The sequence below is a fragment of the Streptopelia decaocto genome, assembly GCF_964273445.1.
Source record: "Streptopelia decaocto genome assembly, chromosome: 2".
NCBI lineage: Eukaryota > Metazoa > Chordata > Aves > Columbiformes > Columbidae > Streptopelia > Streptopelia decaocto.
In genome coordinates, this window is record NC_138655.1 from 109,327,521 (window position 1) to 109,346,170 (window position 18,650).

Below are 18,650 nucleotides of genomic sequence, written 5' to 3' on the forward strand. Positions count from 1 at the left end.
CGTTGAGCTGGAGCCATCTCCTGGACTTCTGAGAGTGCCCAAATTCCTCTGAGCTGATGGACTTTGGGGGCAAGAATCCTTCCTGTGCCTGGTGGGACACCAGTGGGTGTTCCAAAGCACTGCAACTCCTTGCAACCCCTCTATATCCTATTTCTTACGGCTCCTGAGCCTGACTCCGCAGGGGATGAGGATGGTGAGCTCTGCAGTGTTCCTCCAGCAGGAATTTCCTTCGTCTTGCCCATGCTCCTCAGCTGAAATGGATTTCCATGCATCAGACGCATTTGGAAGGTGGCCCTGGCAGCAGATTGTCTCGCAGTGAGGAACCTCCAGCAGCCTCATGCAAGGTCTTCCTCCTTCAGCCCCTGCCCTGTGATTCCACCAGCTCCTCAAGTGCTTCCTGTGGGATGTGTTGGGGCTGCCCCCGGGCCGGCTCTGGCAGTGGACACGGGACGCGGCTGCTCCTCTTGATCCTGCCTGGGGCATTGTGAGTGCTGCGTTGCCAGGTACTGGCATTGTGACATGGGGGACAGAGCCACACATGTGTAGCCCTGCCCACAGCAACCCCGCCCACTCCCCTTCTTCCCAGTGCCCTTGGGAGGAAGCCTTTGGGGTGCTGGCCCCGAATCAGTCCCTGGGCTCAGGAGGCTGAGGGTGGTGTCCCTGCCATTTGGTGTCCATGCACTGGGGACAGCTGCTGGGTGGCCCTGATGACTCCTCTGCCACTGGGCTCCCAGGACTAACCTCCTGCTGTTCCTCTTCTCTCAGGCTGTGGCAGAAACATGTCTTGCAGCCGTGAGGCCACCCCATTAGCCATCCCCTCTCTGCCCCACAGCTATTGCCCATAGCAAGGAAGATCAGGTACTTGATCTGGCTCAACACAAACCCTTTTTTGGGGGCCTATGGGGAGGTATTTTGGCAACCTGAACCTCAAGAAAAGTGGAAGTGTAAACAGAGCCATAGGCTGGGATGGATGGTGCCAACAGACTGCCATGGAAATAAAAGAGGCCTTGAAAAACAAGTGAGCAGATGTTATACTGGTGTGGTGGAAAGGTTGGTAATTTTCAGACCTAGAGCATTTGGATCTGTACCCAAAGCACAGCCAGCTAAATTACAACCCTTTCAAACTGTAAAAAATAGCCCATTGCTGCTGTCTCTGCCATGTCCCCTTGTCCCACTGAAACCAAGCTGCACAGCTCCTCTGTTAAATGCACCTTTTGCCTGTGTTTATACGAGATATAAAATTTGCTTCAGTCCTGAGGTGAAACTTTCAGAGCTCATTTGTGACTTTAACCTGAGAGGTATTTGTCTATCTCAGTTTGTGAGAAGACATTCTGATCTTATCTAAAACCCTCCTAAGTCTCATTTTCCTTTACAATTTAGTATTTGGAGTACTGAAAGAGTGAGGGAATTACTATTCTTGTCATTTTATACATTGGTGCCAAGATTGCTCCATACCTTCAGACTATGTAAATCAGGGCATTTATACCCTAGACATCTCGTTGTTTGTGGTGATGTCCAAGGTGAAAGAAAGGGGTTTGCTTCCCTCTGTGTAAGCTTTGCAGAGATGTAGAAAGCTCGCATGATTTCCCCATAAAATGACAAGAATAGTGTCTATGGTAAGGTCATCTTCTTGGAAAGAAGTTGGGGTGGTTTGACTGAAAATGAGTTAACGTTCTTCGTGCAGTTAGAAACCTTTCTTTTTTCGTAGCTAGCATGAGAGTTGGGGGCTTCCTGTTTTGTTTTGTTTTCTCTCGAGCGTTTCTCGTTCTTGCTTTTTTCTTTGTTGGAGTTTGGATGGAGGAGTTTGGATCAGGACACTTACTTCGGCTTTTTGCCATTTTGCAGAGGCCTCTGAGCCTTTCTGCCTTTTTCCTCTCTTTTCTCTCTCTGGGATCGACTTTGGGATCAGGTGCTGCTTTCTTGCGACTGGCTGCTCAGTTGTGGACAGAGTTTGTGAGGAATTGCCTTGAGTATCTTTTATTTCTATTTTATATATATATATTTACTAGTAGTGTATTAGTATTTTGTTATTTTATTAAACTAGGTTTATCTCAGTCCAAGTTTCTCCCTTCCCTTTTGATTCTCTCCCCCATTGGGGGGTGGGGGAGGGGGTGAATGAGTGGCTATCGTGGTTGTATTGCTCTCTGGGGTTAAACCACGACATGAAATTACTGATGATGTTATTCAGATACAAAGGAACTTTTTTTTTTTTAATCAATGAAAGAAACTGTGAAAAGCAATCTTCTAGCACATACATGGCATTTGCTTTCCAAAACTGGTGCAATGAGTGCAGAAAGCTGCCAGACTATCTCTGTTTCTTTAAATAATCTCAAAATCTTGATAGGTAGCTGTAGATAAATCCTGTCCTGTATGGTCCCCTCAGATGTAGGTCATAGCTTGTCTCCAGCCCTGCCTCCTGGGTGGACCTGAGACCCATGATGCAGCCCTGTCTCCAGGTGTGTTTCCAGCTTCATATCTTGATATAGCCAGCCCCCTGACTGGACCCTGGGCCTGGCTCATCCCCTCGCTGTGTCAGGGACTGTTGATGGGGCAGGTTACCAGCGGCTGGCTCTGCCTATCTGGGACAGAGCCTGTGGTATGGGGCTCTGTCAGTGAGGGCATGACTTGTCCCCAGATTCACCAGCAGCTCCTGGCACACCTGCCTTCAGTGAGCAGCTGGCCCTTGCTGTCCCCTGACAACCCTCTTGCATAGCCTTATCCTCCAACATTTTGCAGCTGTGGCACTTCCTAAGCCAGAGGATGTCAAAGTATTCACTGACCCATCAGTGGATTGCCTTCCTATCACCTTGTGTCATGGTTGAACCCCAGCTGGCAGCTAAGCACCACACAGACACTTGCTCATTCCTGTTCTGATGGGATGGGGGAGAGAATTGGAAGACTAAAAATCAGAAGACTCGTGGGTTGAGGTAAAGACAATTAATAGGTACCGCAAAAGCCACACATGCAAGCAAAGCAAAACAAGGGATTCATTCACTCCTTCCCATGGGCAGGCAGGTGTTCAGCCATCTCCAGGAATGCCGGGCTCCATCACGCCTAACAGGTACTTGGGAAGACAAACACCATCACACTGAATGTCCTCCCCTTCCTTCTTCCCCCGCTTTTTACTGCTGAGCATGATGACATATGGTATGGAATATCCCTTTGGTCAGTTGGGTTCAGCTGTCCCAGCTCTGTCCCCTCTCAGATTCTTGTGCAGCCCCACCCTACTTGCTGGTGTGGTGAGAAGCAAAAAAGGCCTTGACACTGTGTCAGCACTGCTCAGCAATAAATAAAACATCTGTGTATTATTAATCAACACTGTTTTCAGCACAAATCCAAAACACAGCTGCAAACAAAGTACTATAAAGAAAATTGAATCTATCCCAGCCAAAACTAGCACACCTTGCAAGCTTCTGGTCCATAAACATCCTAAAGCACGAAAATATTAGACAAATTTAAATATAGGTATTGCTATTAACCACATTTATCATAATTGTCATCACTAAATGACTTTCCCATATGCATAAGCCATTAACACAGTTTACTGATAGGTGAAACAAACCCAGGAACAATTAGTGTATGGCAGCTCTTTCAGTAGCTCAAACTTATCACGTTTTCACTCCTGATCCTGTGCAATACACAGCAGGATATAAAGTGTGTAACCAAACGATGTGAACTGACTATCAGAAGATCAAACATTTCTCACTGCAAGATGTCCTAATGTAATGCCAGGAAGTACCTGTCTGTATATAGCATACCTTTGTTTGACACATGAAATATTCAAACATCATCTAAAGTGCTTGGAGCAAGAGAAGCACAGGTAGATGGGTACATCACTTTACTTGGGTTCTGTTTTGTTTTTTCTTCACAGGAGAGAGGCATCTACTTAGGAGCTGGGGATCTGAGGGATATTGTAGTGTGTAGGAAATGTGTACTTTCACTGGCATTACCGACCCCTCCTGCCATATCACATCCACTAATTTTTTTGTCTGATGATGCTGTCACTCCATTGTGTTTTGTTGAAGTGGGAGCAACAGCTATGTCAGATGAGTTATTTACAGCTCAAATAAATGAAAGCAAATATATCAGTGAATAAGCAGTTCATAGTAATCATACACACTGTGAAACTACCTGCTTTTCTCTCTAGTTGTGGTAAAGAGCATTACTACTCAGAAGAGTTATACGGCTAATACTGCAACTCATTAATAAATTCCTTCTAATTAATGAACATAAAAATATGCCTTATTTTCTGATGTTTCTGCTGTCCTTGTCAATGCTGTGTTCTAAATCCTACCAAAGATTTTGCAAAAATTTTAGAAAAAGACAATTTCCTTCACTGTAAGAATCATCTTTTTGCTTATTCATATTGCTTGGATGTCTTGCTTGAATGATGTTATTTCACCCAAATAAGTCTGTTCTTCACATGATGTATATCTCCATTATTGTCCATGCTATATCCAATAAAGAGATGGCTTAAAAAGCACATTGTATGAGATACTGCAGAAAAAAACATGAGATGTGAAGAATGTGGTTTTATTAGACTGCTGTAACACATTGGGGAAGTATATTCTTAAACCTTACCCAGTCAGTATCACCCTTTCTTGCTAATCCATTGTACCTCTTGGCATTTTTTCCTCCGTAATTCCATTTTACCTGGGAGAGGTGTGACATTAGCTTGGCATCTGACCAACTAGGTTCCAGCATCACTGTAATCACCTCTCATCACTTTACCTAAGAGTAGAGGAGGAATGTGATGTCTCTTCACTATGCAGGTAGGAGGAACCACAGTCCCATTTCCTAGATATATATATTTTTAGGGGGTGCCCTGCATTTTATATAAATTATAATTTAATCAGGAAGTTGGAAGACTTACTGAACAATTGTCCAGCCAGAGAACAAAATAAGTTTTCAACCAAACCAGCTAGTTAGATCTAGCAGGAAAACGGGACAATTTATTCCCACCTTCCCAAAGATACAGTGCATGGCAGCAAGCCTCTTTTTTCTAAAATAACAAGAGAAAGAAAATTCTTCTGCAGAAATTTTCTTTAGATGGTGCAGGGTAGTGCTGTGGGAAAGTGAGACATTCCACTGGCAGCATAGGAATGGGTAAAATGTAGGTTGTGCTTAGGCGTTGTTCTACCTATTTAGGCAGAGAATTATCTTCTTTTCCCAAATTTCCTTTCCATGATACGGTCAAACCATTATGAAAGGAAGCAAGTGCGGTCCTTGAAGTGAGTAAGTATGTCCTAGTAGTTCAGTTTTCGAAAAGTGGAGTTCTGGGGGAGCAAAAGGGACCCAGAAATTATGCATTAATAAAATGTGGAGGAGCAGAAATTAGAAGCAGCAGTGTTGTGGTTGGTTTTGGTTTTGGTTTTTTGCTTGTTTGGTTAGTCATTTTTTGTTTGGGGTATTTTGTGTGTGTGTTTGTTCATTCTTTTGTTTTGTGTGTGGGTTTTTTTGCTTGTTTGGGGGATTTTTTTACAAGTGAAATTCCTTTCAAAAAGCAAAAATAATTTACCAGAATATACTTGCACAGAGAGAGACTGTAATCCATTAGTGCCTCTTAATATAAAACAATTCTTTTGGAATTAGCATAAATGAGAGCAGAACTTTGTTCTTACGGAAAACCCACTCACATATCCATGAAAATCAAGATACAAAATGTGATACAGTGTCTGGTTGGCACAGATGGACAGAGAGAGGGAGAAAGGGAGGAAAAGCCATTGACAGCTTAGAATTAGGCTTGTTTATCTTTGAAGTGTGCAAGACTGAGCCTTGCGTGTTTAACTTGTTCAGCACTGGTGAGTAAAGGGCCTGTAGTACGAGGTACAACAGCTTTTTTGGACAGTGTTGTGCATCCGTCACTCCAGAAAAGAGGAAGAATAGTCCCCCTAGTGTAGCAACGCTGTAAGAAGCAAGAGAAATCTCTCGCTTGAGTCACTGAATCTGCTGCAAGTTCTGCTATGGCGTGTGAGCAACTGCATAAAGCTATTGCAGTAAAACCCCGAGCTCTGTTGATCACAAGGCTTGTATTTTTTGCGGCAAGGAATACTTTAAATAATGAGCATTAAAAAAAAAAAAAAAAAAAAAAAAAAAGTTGAAGTAATTGGGTTTTGCATTGCTATTTAATTATTTCTTTTCTCACTCAGGCAATGTACGTTCTCCTGAAAGAAAGAAGAGAAAGTACTATATACAGTAATACTATTTTCGCAATTTCTTAGCTTTGTAGCTGAGAGGTAAATTCAAGCACATTATTCTATTCAAAAGTACCCCTTTCATTTTTTATTGTTACAATTAAACAGGGGAAGTATACTGCAGAGAACTGATCAGAGAAAAAAGTAGAGTCTGAGAGGGATACAGCACAGCTGGCCGGGAAGCAACATTTGTCATTCTGTCCTTCAACAATTTTCCTGAAGTTGGCAGTGTTAGAGTGAACCTGGCCTGCTGTGCTCCCCTTTGCACCCTGCTCTCCACCCCAGTCTGCCCTCTGGCAGATTAGGAGCTACCTGGCTCCCTCACCTTTCTGCCTGCTGACGGGGGAGCTAAATCACCTTTCAAGCAGCAAAGTAAGGAGGTGTTGTGGGGGAGGGAGGGAGGGAGGGAGGGAAGAAAATTCCTCACTATGAGTAAAAAGAAATATTGGACTGACACCTCTTGGGGGATGGCTGGTGGAAGACCCAAAGGATGAGCAGTGAAGCTGGGATGGTGCCCAGGGACCAGCTGTGCAGCCCCTACAGGACCAAGTGGATTTGGCTGAGGGAAAAGGTCTCCAGCTCCACAGACATAAGGGCGGCTTCAGGGGCAGCAGGGGAGGCTGTTACAGCTGTTCAGGTTAACAGTGACACCGTGAGTTATGCAGAAGCATTAGCTACAGGGACATTGTTTTACATTTTACAGGGTAGATTGGCAATTCCTGGAAGAGTAGGTTAATCGCGGTAAAAAGAGAGGCAGCATATCTCTCATTTTGGGAGGAAGGAGCTCTTGCAGCTCTGCCTGAGTGTGTGCAAGAGTTGGTTTGCTGGTGTGTAACAGTGCAGCAGATTTGTGTGCATATAGTGCTGTGCTTGTTTATGTGCTGCAACATATGTCTAGGTCAGTGTCTTTGCTAATAAAAACCCCACAGTAGTAATTGTCAGGTTTAGTTGCTTGGATAAGTTAATGGAATTTGAAAGGTGTTTGTACATATCCACTGCAAAAAAAGGCTCCTCCTGAAGAAAAACCATAAAATAAACGTCCTTAACTTTCCTTTCAGTTTCAAATACAGTATTCGCCTTCAGCGTGTCTGCTTTCCTGGAGGCAGCCCAGGCAATCTCCACTACTCACTCCCCCATTTACCAGTTGTATTTTGGATTGCTTGCGATGATATGGATGTTGATTATGGCCTTCACAACACTGCTTGGTTTTTCCATGGAATCGTCCTGAGGGATGAGACCGCAGCAAATTCTCAGCTGACCAAAAGGCAGCCCAATGTATTAGTTCAGTGTATTTTCTTTCATGAGTAAGAAGCAGATAAGATTTCAGCAGAAATGGTGCATTTTAATTATGTTTATAAGTGAAATGCAGAGCAGATGTTGGAAGCACCATTTCAAGTACTCCTTCCTCAACCCAGAGGCAGAGTTTCAGTGCCAATATTGCAGATCTCTCTAAAAAATGCTTTATTTGAAAAACTTCTAAAGCTAAAATATTGTGTTAGCCTAGGTGTACTTCTGAGTCCTCTTGCATCTCCTTGTGGATTTTTTTTCTTGTTTCCGATTTTTGAAATACATACCAAACTTCCTTTCTTAACTTTTTCCTTAGAGAGTAAAAAAAAAATTTATTATAAAAACTCAAAGAATGCAAAGTAAACTTTATATTCCCTGCCCATCTCATTCCCCTCGACACAAATTCTCTCCTGTACATGCATGCATATGCACATACATATGCACATACACATATACACATACCTACACTTGTACATGCACTCCATCACATTCCAAACAGTCCTGGATGCTTGATCTTAAAATTATATTGTAGGAAACATTAGATTGGCAAATGCTGTGCATACAATTGGAATATTGTTGATATTCTCATTTCTTTGGCTATCACATGCTAAGATCAATATTGTCAATACCTTTAAAAGTGAGATAACAAATTCAAGATATTGCCAAAACTTACTTAAAATTGAAAGGGTCCATTATATTAAGCTTAGAGACTAGACTGCTTTTTTCTGCATTTTTGCCTCTGATAGTCTTTCAAAAGCAGGTTGTTTGCACTAATAACATAAATGCAATGTTAAGAGGGCAGAAAGATGCACTAATATTTATATGAAGCTGTAATAGAGGAAAAATTATATGGGCTGTTATGCTACTACATTGCCAGAGGACTATATTGATCTTCGAAGGGTTAAAGTGCTACCGGGTTACATTAATGTCACCCTTCAGCAATCACTGGCCAATAACAGAACAGCAATCAATGCTGCAGCGTGTTGTTCACGACACTCAGTTTTTGGAGACAAGTGGCTGATATATTTTGACAAGAAGAAAAAATAGTCTTGGAAATTCTTGCAAATCTTAACTCAGAGGGGAAGATATATGAAACAAACTGCTTCCATTAGAAAAAATGGTAATGTTTGCCTTCATAAGTAACAACATTTTATGTCAGTTCAGTGGAGCAGTGAATGAACCAAAACTCTGCTAACCTTCAAAATGGAAAGGATTCTGTAAGTAGGATTTACATAGTCTGAATATTTTATATTTTGAGTGCTCATCACAGCTCACATAAACTAATACTTAAAAATACATTTCCAATAAAGAAAACATTTGATTTCTGGTGGAGGAAAGCAGTGAGGCACGTTTTGGCTTGTGAGTACAGACACAGGTTTCTCAGCCCCTGCTCCTTTTTTCCTGCTAGCAATTTTCTTCTATCAAGTTCTCATAATTTGTGCACATCCAAAGAAGGCAACGCAAGCCTTCACTTTGACACAAAAGAAACTTAAAGAAAAAAAAAAATAATGAGGAACTCAAACAGCCATGAAATAGAAGTACAAAGGGGAGAATAAAAAATAGAGGCTGCGAGAGGACACGAGGGGTTAAAGTTCTGACCACTGTCTGCATATATAAAATTATATCACCTTATCTGAAAAGTTTAGACTCAAAAGAAAAGCCTCCGTTTAAAACACCTTTTAGGTTTATTAAATCTTTAGGCTGAAGATTACAGCAAGTGTTTTGTCTTTGGTGAGTAGCTGTTTGTCTCACTTTATTTACTTGGTATTGGGTATTTGTCAATGTCATTTCATATCTGCAGAAAATTCATACGTTCTATGGAAGTATGTATGTGTGTGAGTGTGCTGAAGGTCACATGACTGTTTCATCCTATTTGGTGGAGCAGCTTGACTTTTTTTCCCTTGCTTTTGGTGATGGTTGTGAGTGCAGAAGTTGATTGACAGATGCATGCCAGAAACCCCCATTCTCCTTTTCAAAGACTACATATGATGGATTGCGATCTTTCAGCTCAGCAGGACACAGGGACCATGCAAGCTGTAATTGGTCAGGTATGGAGTCAGCCATTTCTCAACTCCCCTTTTATTTTTTTTTTTTTTCCACAAGGGTCTAACCATATGATTCACATAATTCATATTTACAGTACCATCTTTCTATCTGTATCTTCAGCTACCAGTGAGTGTAGCACTGAAAGTGAGAAAGGCAAAAGAACCACAGTAATCTGGCCAGGGAATCACTAGTTAAACCTAAAATGCCGTGCTTTTCTTCTGATAAACCCAGTTTATAATTTAGTCTGAGCTTTGCCAAATTAATCTATTTATTAATTTGTGGCTATATTTTGTTTAAATGTGCTGAAGTAGAAGAACTGAGGAGTGATAGTGTTATGTTTGCTGGGGAGTTGCTTTCTATTTCTAATGCTGTTCATTATTTCTATATTGACTGTATTCCTGTACCACAAGCTGTGGATTTTTTTTTTTTTTTCTTTTTTCTTCTTTTACTCCTAACCCAGATAATGTGTGATTGAGCTTGGTAAATGTAGTAGTCTTTGCTGCTGCAGAGGGGCAGCCTGCAAATTAAACACTGCCACAATCTGAAAGGTCCAGGTGGTCTGCTCGTGCTTCCTAATGCAATCCAGCACAACAGCTTTAATAAACAGCTCTATTTAGTTCTCCCTCCCTGTATCCAGGGAAGTGAACTGGTCTGGGGCTGCTGTGATGAAATGCCAGAAGAATATCTCTCAAAGGCCTCACAAGCTGATTTTTAGAGCTTTTCCGTTTTGTCGTCTTTGTCTTCCAAATGGGTCAGTGAGTCCTTCTCTTTCTGTTTTGTGATTTCTGATAAGTCTGTAGATTTTATGTGTGTGCTTTAACCGTGCTGTTTTGAGCTTTAGCCAGAAGAGAGGAGAATCATTGTCTTTTCCTTTGCTTCAAATAATAACCTGAAGTGGGGAAAGAAATTAAATTATTTTGTCCTGATGTACAGGGAGGGCTGTTTTCCTATGAATGCAGTCAGAGTCAGATGAGGGTTGCTGTTTTTCTTTTTCTAACAAAATTTTAAGTGCTCAACACTTTCTCATTAACCACTGACTTGTAAATCAGTCCCTGGCAAAGGCTATTTTTTGAACTCTCAAAAGTTTTGTGTTTTTTTGCATATGTTTCCAGTGTAGTGAACGCATGCTGCTGAGGTGATGACACAGTATTTGTGTTTCCTATATGTTGATACAATGGTGGAAAAATACGCATCCTACACACTGTTTTCAACTAAATTATGGCAAAGCACAGAAGTCCCTCAAAGCACATGGTTTATTAATACCATCGTACACAGTAATGCATTTCTGGGCGGAAAATGTCAAATATGTAATACCATGTTTACCACAGACTTTTATTGCTCTAAATATTTTAAAAATAGAAGATACATTTTTTATTAAAAATCCCCCAAACATTAACAGCTTTCTATTAGGCTGGCTTATAACTAAAAAGTGGGGCATGTTTGCCAGTATTACATCGTGTCAAAATTTGTATTTTTAGAATGGATTAATTACCTTTTTGTGTAAACTTGTTTAGTCTTAAAGAAATATATTTAATGATTCTAAAGCAGGTACAATGGCAAGGCTTCGAGCAAGTACACTTGACAGAAAATGTAACCTGAAACCTTCATAAATCTCAAAGCTTGTAATATCTCTTTAATGTAACTTTTGCTTTGGCATGTAAGAAAGTGTAAGTTAGCTATTTTATGTTTAAAAATTCTTAGCTCTCAGAAGGTGATTTTTTGATACTGGAAAGGATAGCAGCATGTTTTTTTTTTCCTGTGTGTAACATTCTATATTTCATAAATTAAAAAAAAGTTCAGTGAATGCCTGGAAAAATGTTTATACTGTGTGTTAGTGTATTACATTTCCTAAAAATCAATAGCAAGGGCATGGACTTCAAAGAAAAATATGTGTAGCTGTTTTAAGTGACTAACTTATTTGGGTTTCTTATGTCAGAATTTATGGCTATTGTTATTGTGCAACTTAATGTGTTAGATGTTGCAAACTTTTATTTTTATGTCTGTATGTGTGCATATTTACATATCATATGTGTAAGTGTGCACATCCAAATATCTTCATAAATCCACAAAATTCTCAAGTATGTTTGTGTTTTGATTAATTGTCCAGTGTGTGGTGGTTATTAGCTACATATGAAGATAGAACAAAAAGTTTTTAATTTTTTTTTTCTGATAAAAATGATGTATTTTCTAGTTTTATAATAAAATAATTAGAACTTGTGAGGCACAGTGAAATCAGTATAATTACCATGCATTGCTGAAAACAGAAATACACTTTCTCTATGAACTCTAATACTTAGCTGACAAGAGAAAATAACTATCAAAAGGCAAACCTTATGCCATAAGGTCTTTCCACAATTTGTCTTTAGTACTGATAAATAATAAAGATATGCATATTTGGAATATGTATATTTTTAGAAGATACATTAATTTCCTGACACTATTGTTCTAGAAAAAGTTCTTAAGAGTCTTTGTTAACTTTCAAACCTCCAAAAGCAAAAACTTAAATAACTGTTTATCATTTGGCCTTTTTATTTCCGAATTGTATCTTTCTCCAACTGTGAGACCTAAATATTGTTTTGACTAATCCTGCGGATGTAGCTTTAAATTCAGTCTTGTTTGCTGTTAATGGAGTGTGAACTTGCCTAATTAAAAATCCAAACTATACATGTATATCTCTGCTCCAATGGAGATCAGAAACACTGGCCGTTATTTGTAGTTCAAACACTAGTCTGTGTCTGACACAAAAGTAATAGCAGCAGCATGCTGATTTAAAGGCATTTTCAACACCAAGTACTTGTTCATCATTAAATGCATTTTCCACTTTTTTTTTTTTTCTTTAATATTCTTGATTTCATTGGTCTCCAAGCACCAGTGTCCGCTTTGTCTCCCAGTGGCGCTGGCAATGGTGGGCAGAGTGCTACAATCTTGACCATTACCTGGCACCTGGGTGTACTGGCTCCAAGGTGCAGAATTGCTTGTATACCTTCCCTCTGGATTTTTCCTCCCCCAAGCAAGCAATTAAACAGCCAAGTACTCTGAAGAACAATCTCCTTGCCTAGCGTGTCAAGCTCTAGAAACTCATTGCTCATTGTGATTTTGATTCATAACTGGAGTGTTTGGAATGAAACCCCGATCCCTGTCAGCACTAGTCTGTAGCATCCTTCCTTGCACGCTGAACCGCAATACCCATTATTTCTTCAAATGTGTTTTGCTCTTATAGGAACTATTAGCTGGATTTTTATGCCTTATCCCTTATATATCCTGAGCCCATCTAAATGAATAGGGAGTTAAATGTGTCATCTAATTATTCGAATTATGCTGTATATTTTAGTCCTTGTATGCTTTCTAAAATCTGTACTGTACCTTTCTCTTTTTTTTTAATTTTATTTATCTCCCCCCCTTCCTTTCCTTTTTCTTTTCTTTTTTTTTTTTTTTTTTTCAGACCTGAGCTTGTGAGTGACAGGTTAGTTCATCAGCATTACAGCCCTCCTGTTTTTGTCTCATCTCATGCAGACAGGTCACTGTGTCCAATCACCCTTCTGGCTCTGCGATCCCCGGGGGAGCCCGGGCCAGCCTGCCATCTTGATCCACCGGCCTGAGGGCCCGGGCTGGCTGCACATTTCTGTGTTCACTGGTTCTTGCAAATATAGTAAAGCGGGAAGTGTGCGTGTGGTGGGGGGTGGGGGGGGCATATTAAATGAGATCTCTGTAAACTGAGAGGGAGTAAATTAGGGAACATTCTTCTTCAAATAAGCAGGCTTTTGTGGTTATTATTGCTGTGTTTGAGTTTTCTACATGTTAACTGTGTTTATTTTCTATATTTCAATGGTATTCTCCATGCGATCTCATCATCTAGTAAAAGCTATTTATGCAAGGGTAAACATACGCTCTTTTCCCATAGAGAGTTCTGCTCTGAAACTAAATTTATGAGACTGATACATTGCTGTAGCCAAGGTAGGTCTTCCTGCTCTGTGTTTTAGTTAGTTGCTTTTTTAAATTTTGTTCTGTTTTGCCCCTCGATTAACAACAATAGGACAGGGGGATAAACATTTCAGAGAAGCCTTCCATTTCTGTAAGTTTTCAGAAGTTTCATCTGTTGTCAGTGTTGTTTTGTAATGCAGATCAATACATATCCGGGAGTTTAATTTTTACAAAATGAAGATCAGATCTATAATGTTAGTTTGTCTGGAGCAATCTTTGAGTGATTCTTCTTATAGTAGTAAGGGTGGTCTTTTTCTCTTCAAATACCCGTTTCCATCCCTAATCTAATATACAGAAGTGCCTGTAACATATACAAACAGAAAAAAAAGTCTTACACATAAATTGGAGACTCACTTTTACAATGCAGCAAGGAATTGTGCCCTTTTGTCTACAGTTTGGGACAAATCCTGTTCTCTCTAGCAAGAATAAGACCCATCACTGTAAGCATGACTACTTGCATAAGTGAGGTCAGGCTACTTATCCCCTTGTCTGCTTAGTGTATGTCCAGCACAGACGTTGTTGTCCTTTACAGTCACCAGCAGTTGTTTTCTGTGGTTCAAGACTGTGAGGGAGAGACTTATGGACAGGTACACACTGACTGTTGTTTCCAGTAGTAGAGAGACAATGTAAACGATAAGAATCATGTTTGAAAAACTTCAAAAACGTATTTTTTAATATTTATGAACAGGCTGGTACTCTGATAATGAAGTATTCCATCTCTGCAGAAACTCACCATTTTATACAGTCTCTAGTATACTGTGTCCTTAAGAATTATTATTGTAAGATGATGCAGGAATGTGGCTGTAATATTTTACAGTATAAATATTTGTTGTAGAGGAGTTTGGGTCCCATTAATTTAATATATGTAAATTCTTTGGTCCTAGGCCTGGATTCCAGCAAAAGAATGCATTTCTCTGTTGGCTTTTGTTTTTACAGCAGAAAAGAGGGATTTTTATCATTTTCATTCATGCTTAAAAAGATTTTTCTTGTTTTCACACCACAATCAGGTTTTAATTAAAATCAGCCCTCTAAAAACATCTTTAGTCATTTTTACTTATTGAATTTATTTATTCTTTTCCATTCTGTGCTACTCTACTGTTTCATGTGTTAGTTTGTGAGTCAGAACAATTAAGAGGTCAAATCTTGAAAAAGCTGTGAATCACACTCTGTGTATATTCACTATTATTCTAATTGTAAGAGAAAAATAAAGTATGTCAGATGACCTTTAAATTGCTGGGCAAGTGACACTCATCCACCGATGTAGATTTTTATCTTTTGGCAATGCTTTTACATTCAAGTACCTCTGCTGTGTTTCCTAGATTCCAGACTGATAAGCTAAATACCAATCTGGGCCACTTTTGTATGTACGGTACATAGAAGTGACTGTGCTGCGCCTCTTATCTTCCACTGACCTGTAGCTGTAACAAGACCTGGATTTTTCTCCTCTGATCTGAACTGCAACTCAAATCGAAGAAAATAAAAGGACAATCAAGTACAAATTGCATACAGCATTTTCAACATTAAATGAGGATGTGGCAAAATATTAATTTTTCCTGCGATTTACATCTCTCAGTGGCATTTGGTTGTAATGCAGCTTCTTACTCTGAAATTGTAAAAATGGCAGGAAGAACCTCAGATCAGTCAGTTCTGAACATATGCATGTGTATTGCTTCTTAAAGGTAACAGGACTTAAACTTATTTACTTAAAAGTTCGTCACCAAACCACTTATGCCCATATAAGAAGCCTGCAGCTGCTAAATCTTCAGGTGCCCAGTACGATACTGAACTCAACGGGACGCCTCACGTAAACAGCACTTTGCAGGATCTGGTCCAACTTGTCTATTGAGTAACTGTCATTGCTAATTAATATAACAAACTCTGGTTTAAACGCTAGCTAAATAATTGCTATGCAAACTCTTTTATAATTAGAACTGACTATTGGGATTAAATATAGTAACTCAAGGCTCTTGAACACTTTTATTTTTTGAGGGTGTCAGTGCTACAGGTAAATGGACTATAGCTTCAGGGTTTTTGTTTTATCATTGGCTTTGAAACCTCTGTGATATGTAGGACTCTTTCTTCAAAAGAGAAAGATTAGTTGTTGATATTTGCTGCTGATTCTCTGTTGACTGGTAGTGCTGTTCCATTGGAGCACTTTATCTAACTGTTAGATCAAAAGAAAATTTTGAAGTTCAAGAGACTGTTCTAAATTTCTAGCCATTTTAAAAAGTGGTAGTGGGGAGCAAGTTTAAAAAAAAAAAAAAAAAAAGAAGGTGGGGGAGATGAAGGACCCAAAAATCTTTATTCCAAGCCATCCTTTTATGTTGAATGATATAAATTAATTTTTCTTAAGCTATTTTGAATAGATTTTATAGTTACTAATAAGACTATTTTTTTCTAGCAAAGAATGGTACCATTTGCACATGCCATACCATATTATAGCAAAATTAGGTCCATCAAACTTTTATTCGCAGTCTTCTTTTTATTCACATGAGTAATAGTAATTGATGTCATTAACACTGGTGCATATACTTGAAGAAGCATGTTTCAGAGATAAGAGCCTCAGAAACAAAACTTGGTCTCTGGTTTAGTTGCACAGCTGTCCTTTGCTCATGGGAATTAGGATTTACAGAGTAAGACACTGATAGCTGTTCTTGTCAAAACAGATGGGTCTTGATGGGCTTTCCTGTATCACCTTATTGTAAAAAAAGAAAAAAAAAATCCAATAATTTGATAAGCAGTGCTGTGAAATCTTACTTGTGAGAGTACTTTTTGATCCCGTGATATTTCCAGTGAGTGTTACTGAAACTAGTCGCTAAATATTATCTATTCCCATAGGTAACTCTCTCCAGGATGAGGCTTTGAACCCACGGATGGGGACGGGCATTGTAAAGAGAAACAGGTCCTTAGGCCATAAAAAAGGAAAAAAAAAGTTAGAATGGGACTTCATGCTGAAGTCACTGATTTCATCAAGTAATTTTTATTCTACAAGTTTATAGCATTTTCAAGGATCTCAGACTTGCGTGTGTTTAGAAGACACGATCCAGCTGTGTAATGGCACTTCCAGAAAAGAAATATTATAAGGGCAACAGTAAAAGACAAAAGTGGTTTTTTAGTCACCCCCTGCTATGGAAACAAGAGTTTCAAGCAATAGAAAATAACAGAGCATGAGGATTTTACAAGCAGATTAGTGAAAGTCATGTTAATAGTATTACACAACAGTTGCTGTTAGACGTATTAGAAGAGAGAATTCTGTATCAGAATGTTGTCCTTTTCACTAAACTGTTTACATCTCTGACTGCTTTTCCACTTACTGAGCCAACTTGGGAAGCTTTTACTTGAGCTTTACTCTCATGTTTCATGGGCAATGAAGTATGGAGGAGTTTTACTGGAATAAAAAGTCTGGGGTTTTTTGAGCTAGAGGCTTTAGCCCATGTCTGGAATTTATCTTTTTGGGGAAAAATATGTATATATAAACTTGCAGCATGGACTAAGACTGAAGCAGCATTATTAATGATTGAAACATTTTGTATCCTTATTTCAAGCTTATGACTTAAAATCACATTGTCTCCCATCAATGGCAAACTAGCATTGGCTTGCATCTATTCATAGAATAGCAGACTAAAGGCTGTGATTTATTTTTTACATTCATAACTATGGAGAACTGTACCTGTTTGATGCTGATTCCAGCTTTAAAAATAAAGAGAGGGCTAAAGATGCAAATAACTGTGATAATGTTTAAGCCTGGCAGTTCTGAGATATTGTCATAATGGCTAAAGCTGTTGGTACTGGCACCAGAAGCTGCCAAGTGCTGAATGTTTCCAGAGTCCTGGACTTCCCATTGGCTTTGTTAGGCAAGGCCTGAATGTTTTCAGTCTTCTTTGAAGGCAGGATTAGACCCTGAAGCACATGAGGGCAAATTTTTTATTTGATAACTTTTTTTTCTGCTCAGACATTGTTACTGAAGGAAAAATTGAAAGTTTTCCTGTGAAAATTGTTTTGTGCAAAGTGAAATAAAATAATTGGGAATAAATGAGAATGATGCTGCTCTAGGAAACAAATAGCTATTGCAGGATTCCTGGTTGTTAAGTCTTACCTTCCGTTCACTGTGCCCATCCCTTTCTGTGTACAAAACGTGCCTCACATTCTTCAAATGGATTATACAAAGCAGAAATAATATCTGCAAACAAGAAGCTCCCAGTCTTTTGGAGGAAAGGTTGAAAGTTGTGGCAAATGTAAAAGTGGCTTGTAATGTGGATGAATAAAGCAGAGAACATCAAACTCATTTCACTTAGTGTCATTCATGATGATTTATCATCGTAGTCAGGGCAAACCGTGATCTTGGAGCTGAAACAATTTTGTCCATTAAGAGGAAAAAACAACTCCAAAAAACAGAATGTTCCAGCTTGGTTCTTATATCCTTAGGGTTGCAATATTGAATTCAGAATTGGGGAAGCTTAATCTTGCAGCCAGATTTGACAAGATGCTGGTTGAACAGTAGGCAGAGTGATGGTTTGTGCTTTGTAATGTCCATGGTGGGAAACAAAGAAAGTTACGAAGATTTTTCCAGAAGTCTGGATGCAGTATTCACCACTTGCTCCAGTTTCTCACCAAAGTAGGCAAGAAAACCTGTGTGTGCAAGTTAGTAAGCAAAGTTCACATGTTCAGAGCCTGAGAGAAGACAAACTGGAGTGCTCTGAAACAGCATGTGAGGGTTTGCAATGACTCTGAACAGTTACCTTTTTGTTTGGTTGGTTTAGCGCTGTGGTTTATTTGAAGAGTGATCTTGAAACCATTTAAGCACATCCACAAGTATCCCCACAGTCTTATGAGGAAAGCTCACACGAACACCGTATTGTGCATTAGACTATGTGATCCTAAGGGCTTGGATCTCACCTGGCCTCAAGGGGATACAAACATGTACAGCTGAAAAAAATCCCAAAAAAAACAAACAAAAAGCCAGTTCTTCAGCTTCACTCAGTTAATCCTGGAGAGTAGGAGTCTGGTGACAAGGGGAAGTAAGAGGTGTAGGCAAAAATCTGGAGGCTGCATCTGCAATCTTGGAGGGGTGACCAATGGACTCATTGGCAGGTGTTCAGAAAATAAGACCTGGATTTTGAATTGTCAAGCAACCACAAAAAA

At 39.5% G+C, this 18,650-nt stretch overlaps 1 protein-coding gene across 1 annotated transcript in view; it reads left to right on the top strand.

Moving 5' to 3' along the window:
* Window positions 1–9,424: 9,424 nt before the first annotated feature.
* Window positions 9,425–18,650, top strand: part of POU6F2 (POU class 6 homeobox 2) — a gene marked incomplete at both ends in the record, with an annotated part of 307,735 nt that continues 298,509 nt past the window's right edge. The window contains one exon of the mRNA XM_082045495.1: window positions 9,425–9,529. Within this exon, the coding sequence (XP_081901621.1) occupies window positions 9,425–9,529 (105 nt within the window). The remainder of the gene's footprint in view (window positions 9,530–18,650) is intronic.